The sequence below is a fragment of the Dermacentor variabilis genome, chromosome 8, assembly GCF_050947875.1.
Source record: "Dermacentor variabilis isolate Ectoservices chromosome 8, ASM5094787v1, whole genome shotgun sequence".
NCBI classification, from domain to species: domain Eukaryota; kingdom Metazoa; phylum Arthropoda; class Arachnida; order Ixodida; family Ixodidae; genus Dermacentor; species Dermacentor variabilis.
The window spans coordinates 38,830,173-38,850,777 of NC_134575.1; the positions used below are offsets into that span (position 1 = coordinate 38,830,173).

General features: G+C 47.3%; 1 protein-coding gene and 1 long non-coding RNA gene across 2 annotated transcripts in view; one reads left to right on the forward strand and one right to left on the reverse strand.

The window, feature by feature from the left end:
• Positions 1-1,698, reverse strand: part of LOC142590070 (uncharacterized) — an 87,949-nt gene extending 86,251 nt beyond the window's left edge. Inside the window, exon 1 of the mRNA XM_075701914.1 lies at positions 1,281-1,698. Within this exon, the coding sequence (XP_075558029.1) occupies positions 1,281-1,288 (8 nt within the window). The 5' untranslated portion in view covers positions 1,289-1,698. The remainder of the gene's footprint in view (positions 1-1,280) is intronic.
• Positions 1-20,605, forward strand: part of LOC142590071 (uncharacterized) — a 218,381-nt gene that overhangs the window by 44,148 nt on the left and 153,628 nt on the right. The gene's annotated exons all lie outside the window — the stretch shown is intronic.

Below are 20,605 nucleotides of genomic sequence, written 5' to 3' on the forward strand. Positions count from 1 at the left end.
GCGTACTTACGTTTCGTTAAGCCTGATGATAATGTCATGGCCGGGAGCTGCATGCAACTAGAGGGAGACTGCATGTTCCACGAACGCTGACGGTTTACTAATAAGCCAGTTTCGTTACTATGCGTTGCACGACTTCTTGTTAGGTGCGGATGTTTGTGCGCGGTTAGTGGAGGACTGGTGTCGCTGTCACGTGTGGGAAAGGGTGGATCTTGATAAGCTCAAAGCGTTTCTGAGCGTTATTCAGCCATCAGGCTACGCGCTGTCAGGGTCACGTGAGAGCGCGGCACATCGCCGCGTTCTCTTTTTTTGTCTCCGATAGATCGCGCTCCATATAATAATGAAATTTATGGCGGATAGGTCGAGAAGTGCTTGAATTCATGGAAATTACTCGCTCCATTACCAGGGCAGGGAATTCACGTGTGAGGTTGCCAGCTATTGCGGGATGTTCCAGAATGTGAGGAAAATTCTAGCACACACGCTGCTACTTATACACGGCATTGCAACATCGAGAGCATGGTTTCTTTCTCCTTGCGCCCATTAGATGTAGAGGAAAAAGAGTTCTATATCTAAATCAATTGCGAGTATATGCTTCTGCATTAGGTATAGAAAAAAAATAACACGCTAATATTCTTTTTTGTCGTCACATAGTATTATACAGCAGAGGTAGCAGCCGCAGAAACACTCTCGATTAACCACAATGTCTCCAACTCGGAGCTCTGTCGAGGCATACAGGATGCTTTTCGATGAGCAGACTGGCCCAGCGGTTTATACGGGGCCATTCTGAGGTTACTTTTTGTTTAAACGACACAAGACGCACCATTACAGCGTCACTGGGATCCGACACATGATAACGAGTATCTCGCAACTGTGCACCTGCCCTCTGAATAAGAAATAAATGTACAAAAATATTTAAAAAGGTAAAAACTAAGGAAACGAAGAAACGAACCCTGCCATTACGGGCTCAAGAGTGGGTCAGCCCACCCTCGGAATGGCTTTAAAATTATCACTCTTCCTAAAAATGCTGCACGCCTTGTCAAGTCACGGTCACAACGGGCAAAGACCGCCCGCCGCCCGCCTAGGGCGATCCAGGGCACGCAGCGATTGATGCGTTCGGAACCAGTCATCACGTGATCGGCGCACCAAAAGACGGGGGTCCAAAGGGTCAAGGCAGGAAACACACCATACGCGCGTGTTTCAGACACAATGGCAAGATTCATGCGCACGAGTAGGCTAGAAAGGAACGAGGAAACGGCCAGATGAATGGCACGCAGATATCTTACCTGAACATTTTTGTCTGCTTGTCGTCTGTTGTGCGTGCCGTGGATGTGTCGTCTGGAACGTAGCAGACGACCGACCGCAAGCGGTGCGTATATGGTACGGAAGAAAAAAAAAGTAGAAATGGAAACAAATAAACTCCACACAGTTGCCTCTCCTCGTCTTCTCGTCGTGTTGTCGACGCGCACCAAGAAGTATAGTTCCGGAAAAAAAAAGTAATTGGACCGGGCAAAAAATAAAGGCTTCCACGGAACACCACACCCACACCAGTTGACAAAACTCCGCACAACGGCCGAACCAAATAACCACCACGGGCTTTTGGAGGCAAGCAGACGACGGACGAGCAAACCGCTACTCCCCGTGTGGATGATGCCCCGCTCGCGGAGCAGCAGAGGATCTCCCGGAGCAGACGATGCGCTCGCGGAGCAGTCAAGAAAACTTCTCGGAGCAGACGACGCGGAGCAGACGACGCGATCCACGCCGGCCGGTCTCCTCCCTACGCTCTCTCCACCAAGAGTAGCGCCCTTTCCGTCATGTTGTTGCCCTCTCTGCAACAACGTGCGGCCATTTTGGGCGCTTCTTTCCCACCCGCCACTTCTCCCAACGCACATCCTCCTCAACGCCAGTGGCTCGCAACGAATGACCCCCACGATTGGTCCGGCTCTGGCCGTGACGTAGATGCGATTCGAAGCAAGCGTTTTGCTCTCGTTTGTGGTCGTGACGGTAGCGGTGCAGTCGCGCATTTCACTCGAACTGACGAAAACTTCAAGAAGGGGCCGTTTCTCTCACTGGGACACACGTTTGAGCCAAGAACCACTTCCCCGACTAGGACGCCCGCCCGCCCAGATGAAGTCTGCAACGCGGAAGCGTAGACGCTGTAACGGGACGTGGTTCTTCTATCAGAGTACCGCTTCATGAAGGCACTGGAGCGAAACGGTGCGCTCTAATTTGGGTTAGACCTTGTTAGTGCGCCTTCCTCTTATGAAGTTATTCGCGAACTTTCTCACGCTCAACGTCTCGGCTACCGCTGTCGGGGCGCGTACCTTTAAAGAAGCAACGGACTTACGTTTGTGGCTTGTCATCTTTCTTGCGTTGAATGAAAAGTACAAACTTTTTAAACCATATGAGAAATATTGACTGGGTCAGAATGCTCTAAATAATTCACTATAATACCTGTTTCTGCACACCATTTTGGTTCGGCTTTGACGTCATGATACGTCGGCCAGATCTGCGTTTCTGCGATCGATGCGGCTGACGCACGCAAGCGAAGACAGACGAAACGCACGCATCCCTCTGTTATTTTTTCAATGAACAACGTCGTCATACCTAGCCCTATTGCTGAATGACGTCAGCAAATTTTACTCTTTTTCATGACGCCGCGATAATGTTGACGACGTCAGGGCGGGCCTCTCGGGATGAACTTTCGTATCTAATTGAAATGTTCTATAGGAATGTTCCTACCGTTAGACGCAAGCTAAGTTTCTATCTGAACTTAGCTAGCGTTAGTTAGGGGGGTTAAGTGCAAAAACACCCGTGTCACGTGTGCGCCTGCATTGGGTGCACGTTGAAGGACCTTAGATGGCTGAGTTTAATTCGGAGTCCCCCACTACGGCGTGCCTATTAACCATCATCCTGGGTTTGGCACGTAAAACCCCGGAATTTAAGTAATGTTTTTTTACTTCGGAAGGTATCGCTAAGTGGACACCGTATATATATATATATATACGGTGTTGCCGTATATATTGCCATAATCGGCCACAAAAATGGTTTGGAATGTACATTAAGAGTCATCAACGGGTAGCAGTCAATGAGCAATGCTCGGATACTAAAGCTATATTTGTTGCTGTAGGTGTTCCTCGGGGTAGCATATTAGAGCCACTATTTTTTAACTTATACGTTAACGACATTGTTAACATTAGCGATAAAACTACATTCGTCGTACATTCAGACGATACTGGCCTATTTTTTAGACGAACATGCGTGTCAGACATTCAAAGCCGATGATTGTCTACGCTTGCTGCACCGTTGGTCCCTCTGTAAATCGCTCCCTATCAATACAAATAAGAGATAAATCTGGTTTTTTTTTAGATCCCGGAACAAAGTTATTGAATTTCATGCTACTGTTCTTAAAAATAGGATCTGTTAAGAGCTTAGGTGTTTTCTCTGAGGAACGCCTATAGTGGAATGATCATGTTGATTCTGTCGCACTAAAAATTTCAAGAGCAGTAGGGATCCTCTCAAAGTGTAGAAATTTATTTCCTGAGTGTATCGAAAAGCTACTATATATATTATATTGTATTACTCTGTTATTAACTATTGTTCTTTAGTGTGGGGCACTACTTTTTCCAACACTAAAGAAACAATATGCAATCGAAAAACGAGCTGCGCGCACTGATTGCCAATACTGCGTTTGATTCCCCCTCCAAACCTATTTTTGAAACACTTAACATAATACACATTACAGAATTATGCCATAATGTGCTGCTTGAGAGGAAACTTTAGCTCGGGTGCTCCTATAAGTGCGTGTAAAAGGAGAATTCGTTTTTCTCGGCAATCACTGCACCAAATTTGACGAGATTTGTTGCATTTAAAAGAAAAAACTTAAAATCTAGTTACTGCTGGTTTCGAATTTTTTTTTAGATCGTCAATTTCGTATTGAAGATTCGCAAAAATAGTAAATTTTCAATAAACGAAACTATCAAGTTTACAACTCTCTAACTCGGCAATAAGAAACGATATCACAATTCTGTGAATCGCATATGATAGTACACCTAAAGCAGACAGAATCGATATGTTATACATGAATCTAAAAAAAAGTTCAGTAACATATAAATACAGCTTTTGCAGAACCCTTGCACACAACGTAACAAATTTAGGTAAGATATAAATTGACACATCGAATTTGTCCGCTGGTAATGATCTAATAGATGCCGTTTAGAGAACCGTGATATCTGTTCTTGACGCAGAGCTATTAATTTGTAAACTTCGTGCGTATGTCCTTTTAGAACTTGTCAATATTTTAAAATATATTTAGCAACATTCAGGCCCTACATCAAAATTGCGCTTCCAACAGTCACTGGAATTTAACTTTCTCTCTCAAACGCAACAAATTTCAATAAAATCGGTCTAGGGGTTATCTCAGAAAAGCGTTCTTGCGTTTTACGTGTATTTGAATAGGCCGCATCGGAGTTGGGCCCGAGCTATAGCTTCGTCTTAAAAGATATAAATTTAGCGTTAAGCAAAATACCTTTCTTGTTAAGCTATCCAATTTAAAGCCTAAGACGTGCACATACGATTACCGAACAGCTGGAGATTGGCTTATACCGAAAATATGCAAGAATTATGTTCGACAAATGACTTCTTATCGACTGCCCTCTCTAGTAAATTCGTGCAATGAAATTGTACTATTGGAGAGTGATTTCTGCTTGCTTTTGCATGTACAATCAACCTTCGAGTGCAAGTTTTAAGATATATTTTTTTAAACTTTACCTACAGAATTGTTCTTTTTATTGCTGTGTCCCACGCCAAGCCTGCCAAAGGCTTTTCGTCTACGTCTCCATCATCGTCTTAATGGTGTAAATAAATAGTTTCGATCATTTGAGGACAACTTCTCGATTCTAAGTATAGGCTGCAAAATGACTTCACTTTGTCCTGCTTTTTTCTTAAATGATACAGCTGAAGCGTGAATGCCGAAGTTAATAAATATCAAGTTGAAGAAACACGTTTTCTGCTAATTTTGAGCTGGTACCTTTACAGTGAAGTAGTTTGTTCAAATGTAATTTATCAATGCCAAGGATACCTCTGCGTGCGCTGAGCCGTGACATATTTCACTGAGAAACACTCTTGGAGGCATTCGAACGAAGAAAGATATGAAGTTGCGACTTGATAGGTCTAAGTAAACTTGAATGCATATATCATGCCGTATCTAGTGGCAGACGTTTTGCACATTCTGGACATTGTTAAATATTTTAGGCACCACCTGCTACTCAGTCACCCGCTCCATCACACAATCACTCTCTTCTCTTTTCGCTCACTCGCTCAATCTTCACCCATAATCAGTCACTCACATAATCACCCGCTCACTCAGACGATATCTCTCCACCCCCCCCTCCCCCGCCGCGTTCGCTCTCTCGCTCGCTAGCTCACTCACTCACTCACTCACTCACTCACTCACTCACTCACTCACTCACTCACTCACTCACTCACTCACTCACTCACTCACTCACTCACTCACTCACTCACTCACTGAGTCGGATAATCAGAAGCGAACACTGTCTGTCACTCTGTTTCCGTTGCCTTCGCTCCGCCATCTTGGAATAGTCAATACATACAGCCTCGCGCTTTCACTTTCAGCGTAACTTTCTTGTCATGCCCCAGCGTCGGAGGAGAGAATGGGCATCGTTGTGCCGAAACGCAGCAGTGCATTTACAACGTTGCGAAGGGCACACCACGGATGCAAGTCTTCCCGTTTCACGGGTGAATTTCCTATCGCAAGTTCCTTCCCTGCTTTCACATCGTCAGGAGCGAGCGCGTTGATGTAGTACGACACCCGGTCTCGCCAGAGCGCTCTGCGGTATTGCACAACTACGCAGTTACGTCCCGAAGGCACCAACGATGCCGTGTAACCCGTGCTTCGCGCCAGGCAGTAAGCTGCGTATAGGTTCTCAATTTCGGAGGCAAATTACAGACTGGTTTGGCGCCGCGCACAACATTCGGCGAGTTGCCCACGCAGGGGCCTATTGAGCCATCGCTGCAAGAAACCGCTGCTCGTTGAATCAGCGGCGCGGGAAAAAGAAAAAAAGAAAAGTGTGCGGAGGTATGAAAGGAGAAAGGATCCTGCAGCCTGTATAAGCAACCATTTTCCATTCTCACGCATGCGTACGTGTGTCACGATGCCAGGATGAACCGACGACCCCTAGCGGTTTTGAACGGCAACACTCGACAGACGATAGGGAACGGACTCGTCCTTGCAGACACCACAAAGAAGCAAATAAAGAACGCAAGAAAAAAAAATAAAAGCGGTTGGAGGGGTGAAAGCTGTGCGAGTTCGATTTCTGCTGGGCGCCCATCTTCATCGCCCCGTGTCTAATGCGTAAAAAGGCAAGGGAACACGCGTGCGCATGCGCGGCTTGAGTATTTCTCAGCACGCTTTCGACGAGTACGAAACTGAAGTTGCCGGCTGGCCGGGGCTCCTTAGGCCACCACGCACGAGAAAGCGGCGCCGGTGCACTTGAGTCGAACAGACGATTTCCTCAGTTCCTCCGAGCAGACGATGCACACAACGTCGTGCGGCGATTGCGTCACAGCGACGTGCCTGCAGAAGAAGCAGACGAGCGGATGCGTACGACGACCGAAGAGCTGCAGCAGACGACGCTCAAGATTACGAAACTTTCGCCCCCTTCGTAGATCTATTATGCTCCCGATTGATTATCCCTCCGAGTGGATCGTGGGGTGGAGGAGGAGAAACCTGTGATTGGCGTTCACGCTCGCCGCTCACGTGAAGCGCCTTTTTCACTTATCGGGACGCCTCAATTACGGGACTCCATTTGGGAAATGTGCCCGCGTCTATGTGGTTGCGGTTTGCCGCGTCGACTCGGGCATACCGACGCTCAGGTGAAGCCCTTTTCGTGCGCGGACTTTGAATGACAGGCGGCCGAGGAGGTTGCAGGCGTTCCACCGGACCAGATCACGTCTCGGGTGAGACGAACGAACTTTCGTAAAGCCTGCTTTGAAGCTTATACTTCCCTTACCCTGCACACTGGGCAAGGAATATGCGAGCATGTATATACATAGCTGTTGATTTGAAATCACTTATTTCATATATCTCGGTTTTGTTTCCAACGCATTTCATTTAGCGTCGACCTCGTGCTTCGCTAAGCCAAAATTGTTCGTAGTCCAAAAATATAGATGAAATTATCGAAAAACGGTCGCGACAAGCTTCGGGAATTGCTTGAAGAAAGCTCTGCCACGGAAATAAATACATATTCAGAGCGTTTATTCTTTCGACTGAAGTAAAATATCCAGTAAAGGATGACAAGGTTGTCTGCGGCTTCGGAGAAGTCAACACTGTGACAGCAGAAGGCTGAAATGGCAGGGCTTTTTTCTTGCATGGCCGTTTGAAAGGGGGTATAGTATGGCTCACACGATGCAAATATAACCTCCGGTATTGGTACAGAACTCAACGGAACGGAAAAGTTCGCTTGAAGGAAATTCCAACAGGGGAAACCTTCCAATTGCTTCTTGCGGGATTCGTAGCGTTGAGTTTCATGGAAAAATCGCTAGAGGAAAATGTGACGCTTGTGTCTACGGGAGCTGCATTGAAATTATGCATAGGGCACGGATTTGCCTAAAGTGGCTTCAGAAAATTGACTTTGTGGCTTTGCAAACTCATTATTTCCAACAAAATATTTCGTCATAAGCGAAACAATTCTCAGTAATCAGTGATGTGCGCAGAGGTTTGTTGCATTCACGCATTTGGAAGTTTATTTCTGCTAGTAGCTTTAGAAGCGTAAACCGTAAGAAATAATGCCACAAGAATGGTTCAAGGCGCAAGCACTAACATTAGACATATCCACCTACTGGGCATGATTACCACGGTAGCTGAACGCTCGCAGCTCTGGAGTTCCGTCTAGGAATGTTGTTGTATAGGACACCTATAAGAAGACTTTTCAAAAGAAGCGGTGGTAGTGTTTGTCTCCAAAGCAGACGACGCTGAGGTCCCCTCTGTTAAATGGGACACCTAAGCAGATGCTGCAAAACGCGCAGTCAAATTGTTTCCTTCCAAAGCAGACGACGTCACTCGCATGCTTTCTGCTGTCGAGGGCATGGCAGACGACGCGCTCGCATAAACTTCTTCCTTCTTTCACACATAGCCTCCGAGATCTGTCTACGAGCGACGCGAGCCGCCTGATCTCGGATGCCACGCTTTATGCTTTGTAGCGGCGACGGCATCGTCCTCCCGCAACTTCTAAATAAAGCGAACGGAACCGCACCTTCGCGTCATCTCGCTTAAGCCTAACCGCGCGAAGCACCAAAAATGACAGTAAAGGCGCAAGAAACGCGCTTCTGGCACGGTCCAATTTACCGCGGCCCATCACCTCGCCACAGGAGCACGGGCCTCGTAAAACCGAACACGCTTTCGCTTTCAGACGCCCCACGTCGTTTGTGCGGCTATCCAACAGACAGGAAGACGTAAAAAAATCACAATAGCAATAAACAAATAAGCGAGCTCACAAGCGGCAGTGAAAGCCATGAAGTGCGGGGGATTAGCGAGCAACGCGGAAACCGATCTCGTCGCGAAAGGCAGTGGTTATTTTATTTTTATTAAGCTTGTCTTCTCTCCCCATAGAGCTCCCAAATGCGCTCGCACTTGAACACGCTAACGACGCTTGCCTGAAGAGGGGGGGGGGAGGAGGAGAAAGAGTGCGTGAAGTGCATAGGGAACAACAAAAAGAGAATCACAGACATGGGGTGCGCACAATCCAGACAATTCCGTGCACCTCTGTAAAAGCTATAGCGCTGGCATGAGCGCTTCAGTAGGCATAGCTTATGCCAGTCCACCGTGCTTTACAGCAAAGTATCCGCCCGCGCCGTCTCGTCATCTTCTGCTATAAACAGCGAGCAAACAAATGTTTCTTCTTCCTAAGCGGACTATATATACGCTTAGCAGACGGCATCGCTCTGCCTTATGTTGTAAAGGACATATTAGAAGGTGCTTCAAAATTGCGGTCCAAGTCTTAATTTCTTTCCAAAGAAGACGATGTTTCTCTGCCTTCTGCTGAAGGACACCTAAAGAAGACTCTTCAAGGTACGCGGCGGTAGTGTTTGTCTCCAAAGCAGACGGCGTCACTCGCATGCCTTCTGCTGTCGAGGGCATGGCAGACGACGCGCTGGCACAAACTGCTTCTTTCTGGTATTGAAAAAGAAACAGAGAAAAAAGAACATTGTCCTGCTTGTGGCACATGAAGAATGCGATGTTCACTTGACTATACAATCTACATGCACGTCTTCAAGGAACGTCGAAACGCGACACCATTCATTATCAGCTACGCCGCCACCTCACTACACCCGTAATACCTTCTAGAATCCTGTGCAGATTTAACGATAGAGCGTCGGAGGGCCACGTGGTCACCAGCAGGCCGTTGTGTAATGAAAACGTGATTCCCTCGTAAAAGCAGTACAAGGAGCGTCGTATTTATGACTCTTGGCCACGGAGCGCGTATAAGTACATGCACCCTCCGCCTACCGCTGTGCATCCGAACACGCGCTGCATCATGAGTGTTATGCGTCGCACTCCGTTCAATCGCTTATCTCTTGCGTCCTTCCGCAGTTTCTCCTCCAATCTCATTCCGTCGTCAGTAGCGGGGGCATACTTTTATTACCTCGTGTTGCGATGTTGAAAGATAGCTCCGGCAACGCCTCTTCTATTTGTGCTGGACCCTTGGCGTGCTTTCGTTGTATTTCACCCGTCTGCAACAACTTTCTTGCATTCTTTTGGTGCCCTCTATTATCGGATGCAGCCATGCCCACATACCTACCGCGTAACAGCGCCGTGGCGTGAACGTTACAGTAAATCTTTCTACCCCCGTGCCTAACCAGCCCTCTATTCCTCTTGTTGTGTAAGTGAGACGTAAATTCGTGGAACGTGCGTATCCGGAGACGCGACGGACCTCTATACGGCCCTCCTTTCCGTCCCTATCTCTGCCTAAAATCAGTTTGATGCTGCGGCGATAAGCGGCCCGGAACGGTTGCGTTAGCGAATCTTCGCGCGGCTGCCCATTTTTTCTCTAACGCGCTCAAACCGCAATCCATTACGGGAAGCGAGAAGGGTTGGGAGAAAGGTGTTTTCCGTGCTTATCGCGCACATTACGTTAAGCGCGACGGCTTCATTAGGAACTGCGAAGAGAGCACTAAATAGGTGTGCGTGATAGAGGCTATTATTCTTTTTCCTTTTTCTTTTCGTTCTGCACTACGTAATAACTCATCGTTCATGAGGCTTGCGACGAAGGCAGTTCATCTTCCTTCCGTGAGCTTTGCTTGCTCGAAAGCAAGCAGTCGTGTTGAAGCAGGTAACGCGAAATCAACGACTGAAACGGTGGTGCCGCTCGCAAGTCTCAAACCGAGTAGTTAACATGTTGTATTACACCTTAAAAATTGACAGGAAGAAAATTAGCCGATTATTCGCGTCGTTAGCGCCAGCGAAGGAGACTGAAAGTTAGCCAAGTTTTTTCGTCGCCGTAGCTATGAGGTCGTGGTCGGGGTGTCTGTGTTCGAGTTTTCTTTTCTGAACAAGAACTGAATGAATGTCGTATGACGGTTTATAAGTACCCGAACCTAACCTAAAGTAGCCCGACAGAACATAACCTATAGTTAACCCAACCTGATCTAGCTTAATGCACTCCACACCGTAAAATAATGTACACCCTTAAAAATAAAGATGGCCTAAATCTGTCTGTAACTCACAACCTTACACTCAAACAGAGGCGTAAGGATGGGATAAGCCACAGTATAGTGAAATAAGTAGTAATAAGGAACAAATACGCCGGTTTATCTACACTGTAACATAATATAGATCCTTAAAAGTGAAAAAGGGTGCAAATCGGTCTGTAACTCACATCCTTACAGCCGAGAAAGGTGTAGAGATGTGAGTTGTATACTTATTTACTCCCTTATTCACACTTAAGAGCGCCATTATTCAACAGTGCACGCACTGGTCGTAAATCGCGGGAAAGAAAAGAACATTGTGTAATGTAATCACACCAAACGAAAAGACGCAACCATTGCAAAGGGTATTTATAGGCAATGCAAAAAATCATATAGATATTTTTCTGTGAAGGCTATACATTGCCTAGAGACAGCATGTGGGTAGTATATGACCTCGCATTTTTGTTCGGCTAATCTCTATGTAGGCGTTGCTTCTTTGCGAAGGGAGCGCTACGAATTCGGTATACCACAATATTCCAAAGGAAAACAGTCTTGCTAACGACCTTCGTCTATAGACTGCATAGAGGCATTATATACAGTGAAAAGGGCAAGGCTATAGAAGTCCATAAGACCGTCTGCAGACGACCTGTAGAAAGCTTACGCTATTTTTCTTTAACACTGGTAGCTGCACCCAGCTTTGTTCGATCTGAACTTACAGCGGTTTTGTGCAGATGTTTATACTAACTTAAGAGTTGAAATATCCCCCCTCCCCAACTTTCGGGAGGCCTACAAGGATCTGCTGTTACGTTCGACCGGCGGGGGCTGGTGATCATCGGGGAAGCGACCGTCGGAAAGGCGCCACCATGCCTGCTGCGACGACTCGCTGTGAAGGGACGACAATACGCCAGTCCCCAGCCGATCAGCGCCACCATGGCTGCGGCGGCAATTCGTTTTGTAAGGAGGACAATGCGCCACGTTCCCAACGGAATGGCGCCGAGATGTCTAGACGCAGTCGGCGGAGCAAGTATTGTTAGTGTCTACGCCGACACCGTCATGGTCTGTTTGGAGCAGGGGAGCTCCTGGAAGATATTTTGCGGCGCCGTCTCACACAGCTTAGAAGTCGTCAGTCAATGGACAGACGCGGCGGTCGCTGTCTGCAGAATCAACTCTTGGATAAAGAGGCGCCTGCTCGGGGCAGCACCGTGCCTGCGAGAACCAACTCACCTCGGTGTGGTTAGAGAAACCTGTGCGGAAGTGAGTGTGTAAACCCTCCCCCTCAAAGGCGGGTCGGCTACGATGACTTTGGACGCTCCGAATTGGTCGACGTTTGAACGGCCGTTTTCCTTTACCTAGGGATCTAGGGAGGACAGAGTGTTTATAAGCAGCCATGGCGCGGCTGCTGAGTGTGCATTCTCTTCCAGTCATGCTAGACTGGTGAACTGTAACGTTATCCATGTAGATACTGTAAATAAATCCCATATTCCTCGTTCTCGATGAGAACAAGTCTCTCCCTTCAACATCATCCTCAGCGTGGAAAAGTTGGACGACGGCATGGGCCAGCTACCATCTATTTCATGCCCTACCCCAACCATTACAGTGCTTAAACGTCCTCCCACTCGACACTGCACTTCAATCCCAAAAATATATATTGCACTGGCGTACCCGCTGTGTACAGTGGGCCATGTGCTTCGATAACAACCTTCGGCGATTTCTGAGGTAAAATTTAGCTTACCAGGCACCATCGGGGCCTAGTTGAAGCGAACTTCACAACTGGCTCTTTGCCGAGGAGCACGTGCTTGAAGTGCTCTGTCTACTTCAGGTGTAAGTGCTGACCTATGTGTTCGCTGCAGTCCGAGACAGATCGTCGAGGACCGTTTGTGAATACAGAATCCGGGCACAGCTATACTATCCCACCTTGGACGTATTTCCGATCAGAGCATGCAGCGTTCTCAGTGAGGCCTTTCGCAAACCGGACATGAGGAAAAAAAGCTCAATCTGTTGTGCTATTGTTCTTTATTCGCTTGTCGCACCCATTGCACGCGTTATCAGTCTTTGCTCACCGGTATGCGTTCTGTGCGTCAGAAGTGGTTTTAACGTGAGCTTGCCATCTATAGCTTGTTGGAACGTCGGAGCCCGTGACCGAGAGGGATGTATCACCTGCGTTAATTATCAGCGGTACTGAATTGTTCCCACCTTCAACCGTAAAGACATTGTACACTCATATTTGCTAACTCTTCCTATTCAGGACGTCGACACTCCAGAGCGGACCGGCGAGATCGTCCTAAAAGTGTACTACTATTCGGGGGCGTTCGTCGAGCCACACCTGCTAAGGTCATGCAAACGAAGCACGTTCGACGGCCGTTTTATAACGCAGTAAACAGCGAGCCACGCTAAATGCGCGGCTTGTACGGTCGCCATTAAACCGCGACCGCGTCAGAGCGGTATCTTTGTCTCCTCTCCGTGTCTTCCCACATGACTGTACATCCTTCTTCGACGGTGCACGCGATTTTCGATGGGAGAGCTGCTATCTCCACCGGCAGATGGCGCCTGCTACAGCGCGCGCGTAAAACGCGCGCGTGCGAAGCCCAGTGCCTCCGGTTTCACTGAGACTGCCGAGCACAATGTAGCGTTAATCGTTCCCGGAAAGGAACACTGCGGCAGTGCACCGGCATGGGAGACTGACCGCTACGCCGTCTCGGAAGCCCCCTTATCCGTGTCCCTTAATTTTGTTCGTGCGCCCGCTTTCGCTACAGACGTGCGGCAGGGAGGCGTTTTAATTTTTCGCGCCGTGGCGCCCGGGAAATGCAGTGCAACTGGTTCGTAAAACTTCCGCAATCTGCCCGTCTACTGACCTTGCGTTTCGTTAGGGACGCGGACGTGAAAACTTTATCGCCGCTTTCGCGCCCTTCTACGCGGGCTGTCAAACTTTCGATAGTTGGCTGTATCGGTAGCAGACGCCCGGTGTCGTCTGCTGGCTTCTTGTCACTTTCAGCGAGCACGTCGTCTGCACTCTTGCGAGTTTCGCTTTACGCCGTGTGTGGCATCGTTATTTTGCCGTGCGGGTGCTGCATCAAGGAACTGCACAGTGACCCGAAGGCCAGTTTCTTACTTTGGAGAATGAACGACTGGATGACACGACTGAAGTGCTCCGTTCAATGTAGTCGCTAGCAGACGACATGCAAGACGGTAGCAGACGAAAGCCGACAGCCAGCGTTTCAGAAAGCGATTATGGGCGTGAAAGCTGCAATGAATTTAGGTGCTATGCCATGGCCTGCAGAGTAACGAACACGTTTAAATCGGCGCTGGGAGAAGTTTCATGAACTGGGATGGTGTGCCGTACCGGTCGGCACATAGAACGCGAAGCTGCAAACACTAGCTCTGTGTGTCCCTACATCTATAACAGATGTAGCACCAATGAGGAGTTCCTGCCAGCAAGGATGGAAATTGGTTGCCCGGTTTCCTGAATTTGTCCAGAGGCTATTCACACTGTGTGGAAAGCCGCAAAGTTTAATTTTTCTTTTGCGCCTTCTTTTGGTTGTGTTTGAAAAGTCGTTTGTCCGATATACCCTCGAATACTCTTGCGTTTTATGCTGTAAATATTTAGTAGTAAAGCCCTGCATCGAACCGCCTCCTTTCCGTTCTCTGTTGTCAAGAAACATTACGTTCACAAAACAGTTGCACCCCCCCCCCCCCTTCTTTTTCTCGGACCAAAAGTTGTCATTTTAGGTTGAACCATGTGACCTATTCGATAGCCACTCATATGTGGCGCCGTGGCATGATAACGCGCAGGAATGCCATGTTGAGTGTCCGATAATTAGAGCTTTCTAGATTGGCGTTCACGCCATATTTCTAGCACATGGCTAGTAGAGCACGTTTCATCGTTTTTCTTTCCTTTTTTTCATTGTATCCGCAAATCAATAAATAAATGAAAAAATATATATGCAGTTAGATGAGGAACAGAAACAACGTCATACAGCCAAAAATGCACAGCACATAGTCCTACGCACACACGAACAGAGAGAGAGGCAAAAGGGGAGGAAAGACAGGGAGGTTAGCCAGTCTAAGTACCGGCTGGCTACCCTGTCCTGGGGAAAGGGATAAAGGGAATAAGAGGAGAAAGAAGAAAATAAATTGAGAAAAATTCACACAATAACGCGATGCTACGCGCTACAACATTCAAAGATGGCCGCACAATTCACAAGCGCCCCCTGGTGGAGAAGCGTAAAAAAAAAAAAAACTCTGCTTTTTTTTCCACCTCGGCACTTGGCCGCTGGTCTATAGTGAAACAACCGTTTACCTTCTTGCTGCTGGATTCGTGCTCGGCTCTTCTCCAATTTATAGTTGGGTTACCCCATTAACAGGCCTCGCGCTACGCTTGAAGAAAACAAGACGACGTCAGCGCCATCCAGTGAAGATGAGAAGAAGCCGAGCGCTAGAAGAAGAAGAAGAAGACTAATGAAGACGAAGTAGATACCCTCAGTCATTGTCATTACGTTTAGAAGAAAGAAAAAGAAACTTAATTTAGGACCGCCTCCGTAACAGCATGGGGTGGCGGTGTGATATAACGCGAAAAAAATGTGCAGACGCTGTAGCTCTATCCGATGCACAGATATTGAGCTGGCGCTAGCCAATCATGGTGGCTGCTGGCGTGCATGGTTGCGCTCCTTTAGGATAGCTATAGCCTCCGCTGCTGTGTGGCCGGCAGAGTGCCGTACAGATACAGTCGCGTGCAGCCAATCTGTTGGTCGTAAGTTGATATGCTCGCGGCGCGATGAGAATTTTTTGTTTGTTTGCAATTTTCACGCAGAGGATTTTTCTGGGACTTCAGGGGCGGCACGGACGGACGACGAGGCAGACGTCAAAACAACGCAGGGTAATCGAGCCTATATACAACAGCTATCGATGTAAATGGAATTTACACGTTTAAACTTTTTCCTTACATATATCGCTGTAGCTCTAATAGTTACCGTCATACGTAAATTATGCGTTCGACGAGCTGAACCCCCTTTTTACGTCATTCTGTGAAATCAGTCACGCATGTCGAAGTTATCGCCTTTCACTTTGCACTGTGTGCAGAGTGACTGTAGACAGCACGAGGACGTTCGGTCTCGCGCTCTTAGTCGAGCAATGTCTGCAGACTTGGCACGAACGCGTTCGGGAAAACCTGTGTACTACATATAGTGAACCAGAATGGACAACTGGGCTTGTCGAAAAGTTTTGACGTCCATGTCAAGTCTATAGATTCTACATAATCAAAATGACAAGCATGCAAGAATACAAAGCACTGTCCAGTAAATATATAGGGAATCTAGAGACTCCTTAAATTCAACTATGCGAGGAATTTCCTAGCATGCCTTGTGCTGTGACGCTCAAAAGAGCGAGAAGCCGTTCGCTCCCACCTTTGAGGGTTCGGATCAATTGCAGTTGCATATAGATGCTTAGTACGGTGCATACACTGGACGATGATAGGTTCACCTCACGCCTAGTGGCTTCGAATCTTTTGATAAGAACTACACGAACGATGATAAATTGTACGTACTTCGTCCCGATGGCATGCGATGGTCGCGAATAGCACTGCAGGAAAGGTCGCGTGTGGTTAGGCTTAGCACATGCCAGAAAATGAACAGGAATAAAGGCAGTTACGCGGTTCGTTATCAGGTACAGTAAATTGGACGCGGACAGTAGAATTACTTCCGGCGTTTGTTCATTCTTCGGCGTGAATTGTAACCCAGATCTCCATTAGCGTATATAGCGCGTGAGGTATATTTATTGAACGCTTCCAGTCTTCTGTTGATTTACGGTTTGTGAACGAGCATAACCTGAAGGGGTAGGACGTGTCTGCTGCATGTATAAATGCCGACTAGTGAAAAATGTCCGCGTTTGGTCATCTTTACTTTTGGCGTCCTGACCCACAACCTGGAAGCGGCTGCAGGAAGCCTTATAAATGCGTGTCCTCCTCTTTCTTTCTTTTTTTTGCTTGTACTGCGATGGAAACTATACCAGGTACAGCAGCTTCGCTTCGTCTGTCTGGCTGTACACAACATCGTTAAATTAATCGCATATTCGAGACGTAGAATTTATTGAATCTGTCGCCTTAGCGACGTCAGCGATCTGATTAATTTTCGCCTAGGCTAGTATTAGGTCTACAAGTAAAAGAGAAAAAAGAAACGCGTTACGCTGATGGGGGTATATATACCAAGGGCTGCTGCGGCAGAACCGGGCGCAGAGTTTTCTGGTGCCCACTGTACCCCGGTCTGTTCTGTTACAGAAAGGAGAAGTAATTAACTCCGCCTTCGTAATAACATGGTCTCTCGGCTAATCGTCTGCTATACGAGGCGCGCACACCAGTAGCAGACGAAAGAATTGCAGACGGCGCCGCGAGATTCCAACGACGTTGACTCGTTTTGGTCTTGTCGTCTACTATAGCTTGCCGGCTGGCGCGACTGTGTTTCAAGTAAGCCGGCCGAAATTGGCTCGAGATGAGCGTGTAGCCGAGCCGCGTGAACGAAAACCCCGCGTGGAACGGGTTGGTCGGATGCATTTGGGCCCATTTTGTAGCGAAAGTAGCTCAAGGAATAAAAACAAAGCGGAAGATGAAAGCATGAATAATGGTTCCACATTTCTTCTCTGACCCTGATTGCAGCTCGCGCGTCTCCTTCTTTTTTCGTGTCCTTACGTTGACGCCGTGTGTGTGTGTGTGTGTGTGCGTGTGTGTGTGTGTGTGTGTGTGTGTGTGTGTGTGTGTGTGTGTGTGTGTGTGTGTGTGTGTGTGTGTGTGTGTGTGTGTGTGTGTGTGTGTGTGTGTGTGTGTGTGTGTGTGTGTGTGTGTGCTCGCACATATATCAAATGCCACATGCTGCTTCCACCAGTGCGCTTTCTTCTGTGCACCTGGGCGATGCCCTACCAACCCCGCGGTACTATCGCCGTTTTGCTACACGAGTTTCGCCGCAGTTTTTCAGAGTATTCTCGCAAGCGTTGGTGACTCAACTTTTTTTTTTCCTTGCGACCATTGGTTGGCCCGTGAATGTCGCAAAACATCGATTCGTCTCCTGCAGCTGCACTGTACGATGTGAAGCCCTGACGAAGACAAGGCTCCACTTTTCGAAATGTTGGCTCCAGCCAGTGGCATAGTCAGGAATTTTTTTTGTGTGTGTATGTGTTTATCGGTGTGTGTGCGGGAGGGGGGGGGGTCGCACTTGTCCTAGGAGGGAAGGGGGAGAGGCTGAGTAGGCGTGTGTTTTTGAGCCTCATCTTATGCTAGGTGTCCTGATGCACAGACATTTCTGGGGAGGGGGACACGTTCTTACTGTGTTGCCTGCCCACCCTTCCTCCATGGCTATAGTTCCCTGGCTCCAGTGGCATTCATTGCTCGACCACTGGTCATTTTTTTTTTTTTGAAATGATAGCTGCGCCGTTATATCGAGTCCTCGTCTTCTAATGGTGTCGGTTTGTCACGTAATTAGGCTTGCTTCTTTGAAAATATAGGCTCGGAAAGATTTGCGGCGCCTGAGCAAGTCTCACTTCTCAACAGGCGCTCGGCACTTAATAAATGTTGCTTCTGACTTTTATTGCCCGTTCACTCACTAGTGCCTTAACGTCGACTTATTGTTTTTGAAGCGACGCTGTGTACAAAACGTAGATCTTTGAGGGCTTAAGAATGCGGAAGTCACTTAATGAGTCGTTTGTCCTGATGCGGTACTACAGAACCAGCTTTCGCATTGCTGATTCAAATCGCATGTAGCGAGTAATTTGCTTGGGCGATTCGCACGCTGTTTTGCAGGGTAGCGCTGTGAAGTTGCAGAATGCACTGCCTGCTTCTGCGGCAGAAGAGGTTAACTATAAGGCTGTGCATTTACTGATAAGAGGAAGCGTGAGCTCTGGCCCAACCAACTCCGACGCCGCCTATTCGAATGCATGCAAAACGCAGAAACGCTTTGATGAGGCAGCCGCTTGGAGGCAAGATTAAAAGAAGAAACAGCAAGTCGGCGAGTTTAAGAAAAAAACAATCAAATAGAAGCACGAATTTTACACATCCGTGATTGTGAATCAAAAGCAGATATAAGGTTTATGTAAACAGCGCCCGCTAGAGCATCTCAAGCGGAGAAATCTGATATATGGATTTGTAGCTTTAGTCAATTTATTACAGTGTTTACAAATGTTCTGCGAAAACCTTTCTCAAGATTTAATGGTAGATTTCGGAACAATCAATTTCTTTCATTTTGCGTATATTATTATAGGTGCAGTTTACAGAATTGTGATATCGTTTTTTTCATTGTTGAGTTACAGAGTTGTAAATTCTATAGTTTCGTTTTCAGAAAGAGTGTGAATTCGAAGATCTGCCTCGTAGAGTCACTAGATTTTAACTTTTATTTTTCCTTAATGCAACAAACGTCATAAAATTCGATGTTGTGCTTGCTGATAAACACGATTTCTGCGTTGCAATGTATTTGGAGAGGAACGCCCAAACTATGTATATAGCCTCATCTTAGGGTACTAAGTCAGTAATTATCACAGGTCTACTCGTGGCTCTTCAGTTCCCTAAAATATAACAAGCAACTTTGCGGTCTCCTTCCCGGTATTTCAGGAACGTTACAGCGTAACACGAAATTTAAGAGGAACCGTTTAGCTCGGGGCCGACACCAATTTTCCTATTCAAACACATGTAAAACGCAGAAGTGCCTTTACGAGATAATGACTGGAGCGATTTACATAGAATTTGTTGATTTGACAGGGAAGGTTACGTTGTAGATTAAAAAAGCAGGAAATTCAGCTATGCGATGAGCAAGGTGATATCATACCAAGCAGTCAGCGCCGTATTGTTCTTTAAAAGCAATTCTTTCTTTTTTGCCCCATTTTCGAACGATTGATTATGTATCCCCCCCAAGCTTATAGTGACTTCTTTTTTCCTCTGATGGATTTAATCTTGGTTGACTGACTTGGTACTGCCAAATTAATACAGGAACTCAAGCCATCTTCGCCTGTTACCGACGAAATAAATTACCGCTGTGTTTCTGAAGCACGTTGGGACATATTCATCAATAACCTTGTCCCACATATTTACTCAGCATTTGCGATGCCCTGAGCCCCCTGACGACTGGAAGGTGGGGAGGGCGGGGTCATGTCCCAAGCAAGGTGACTTATCCAGCACTCAAAACTATAGACCAATCGCATTAAGCAGCATTCTGTGCAAGCTGTTAGAGCATGTAATCTACTCCAATCTGGTAATCTAGCTTGAAAGTAAGAACTTCTTTGGTACACGCCTACACGGCTTCAGGCAACATTACTCTTGTGAAACCCAGCTTATTCTTTTAACTGAACGACCTCTTTAACGTCCTTGAGCGTGACTCTTTCGTAGATTGCAACTTCCTTGACTTTCAGAAAGCATTTGACACCCTCTCTCTCCTCCTTCTCCTAAAATTGAAAACCCCTAATATATTCGCTAACGTATACTTCAGTGGACTAAGTTTTTTTTTTTTTTTACGATATAAAAATCAGTAGGTCACGGCAAACTGCTGTGATTCTCCTAACTCAATTGTCGCCTCCGGTAAACGGCAATGGACCGTTCTCGGGCCTTTTACTCTTCCTAATTTATATTACTGCCTTACTGCCTACCATCACACATGTTCCTAGTAGTTGTAGTAGCTTACGATCTCCTGCATCCGATGCCGCGTTGCCTGTAGTAGCAGTGCCAATTTGCGTGTGGGGGGGGGGGGGCGGCACGTGTTCTTTGATGCACCGAAGTCGCCTACATCGGTCACGGAACTAAGGCAAGGCCGCAGACGAACCTCAGCGCGCCGCATGCTTAACAGACGGTGGCCCACGTAATTTGGTGAGCGTCACAGAGCGCGAAACATCACGAGGCGCCATCCGTCCGGCCCAGGCGCGCTAAACGAGTCTTTCAAAGCGC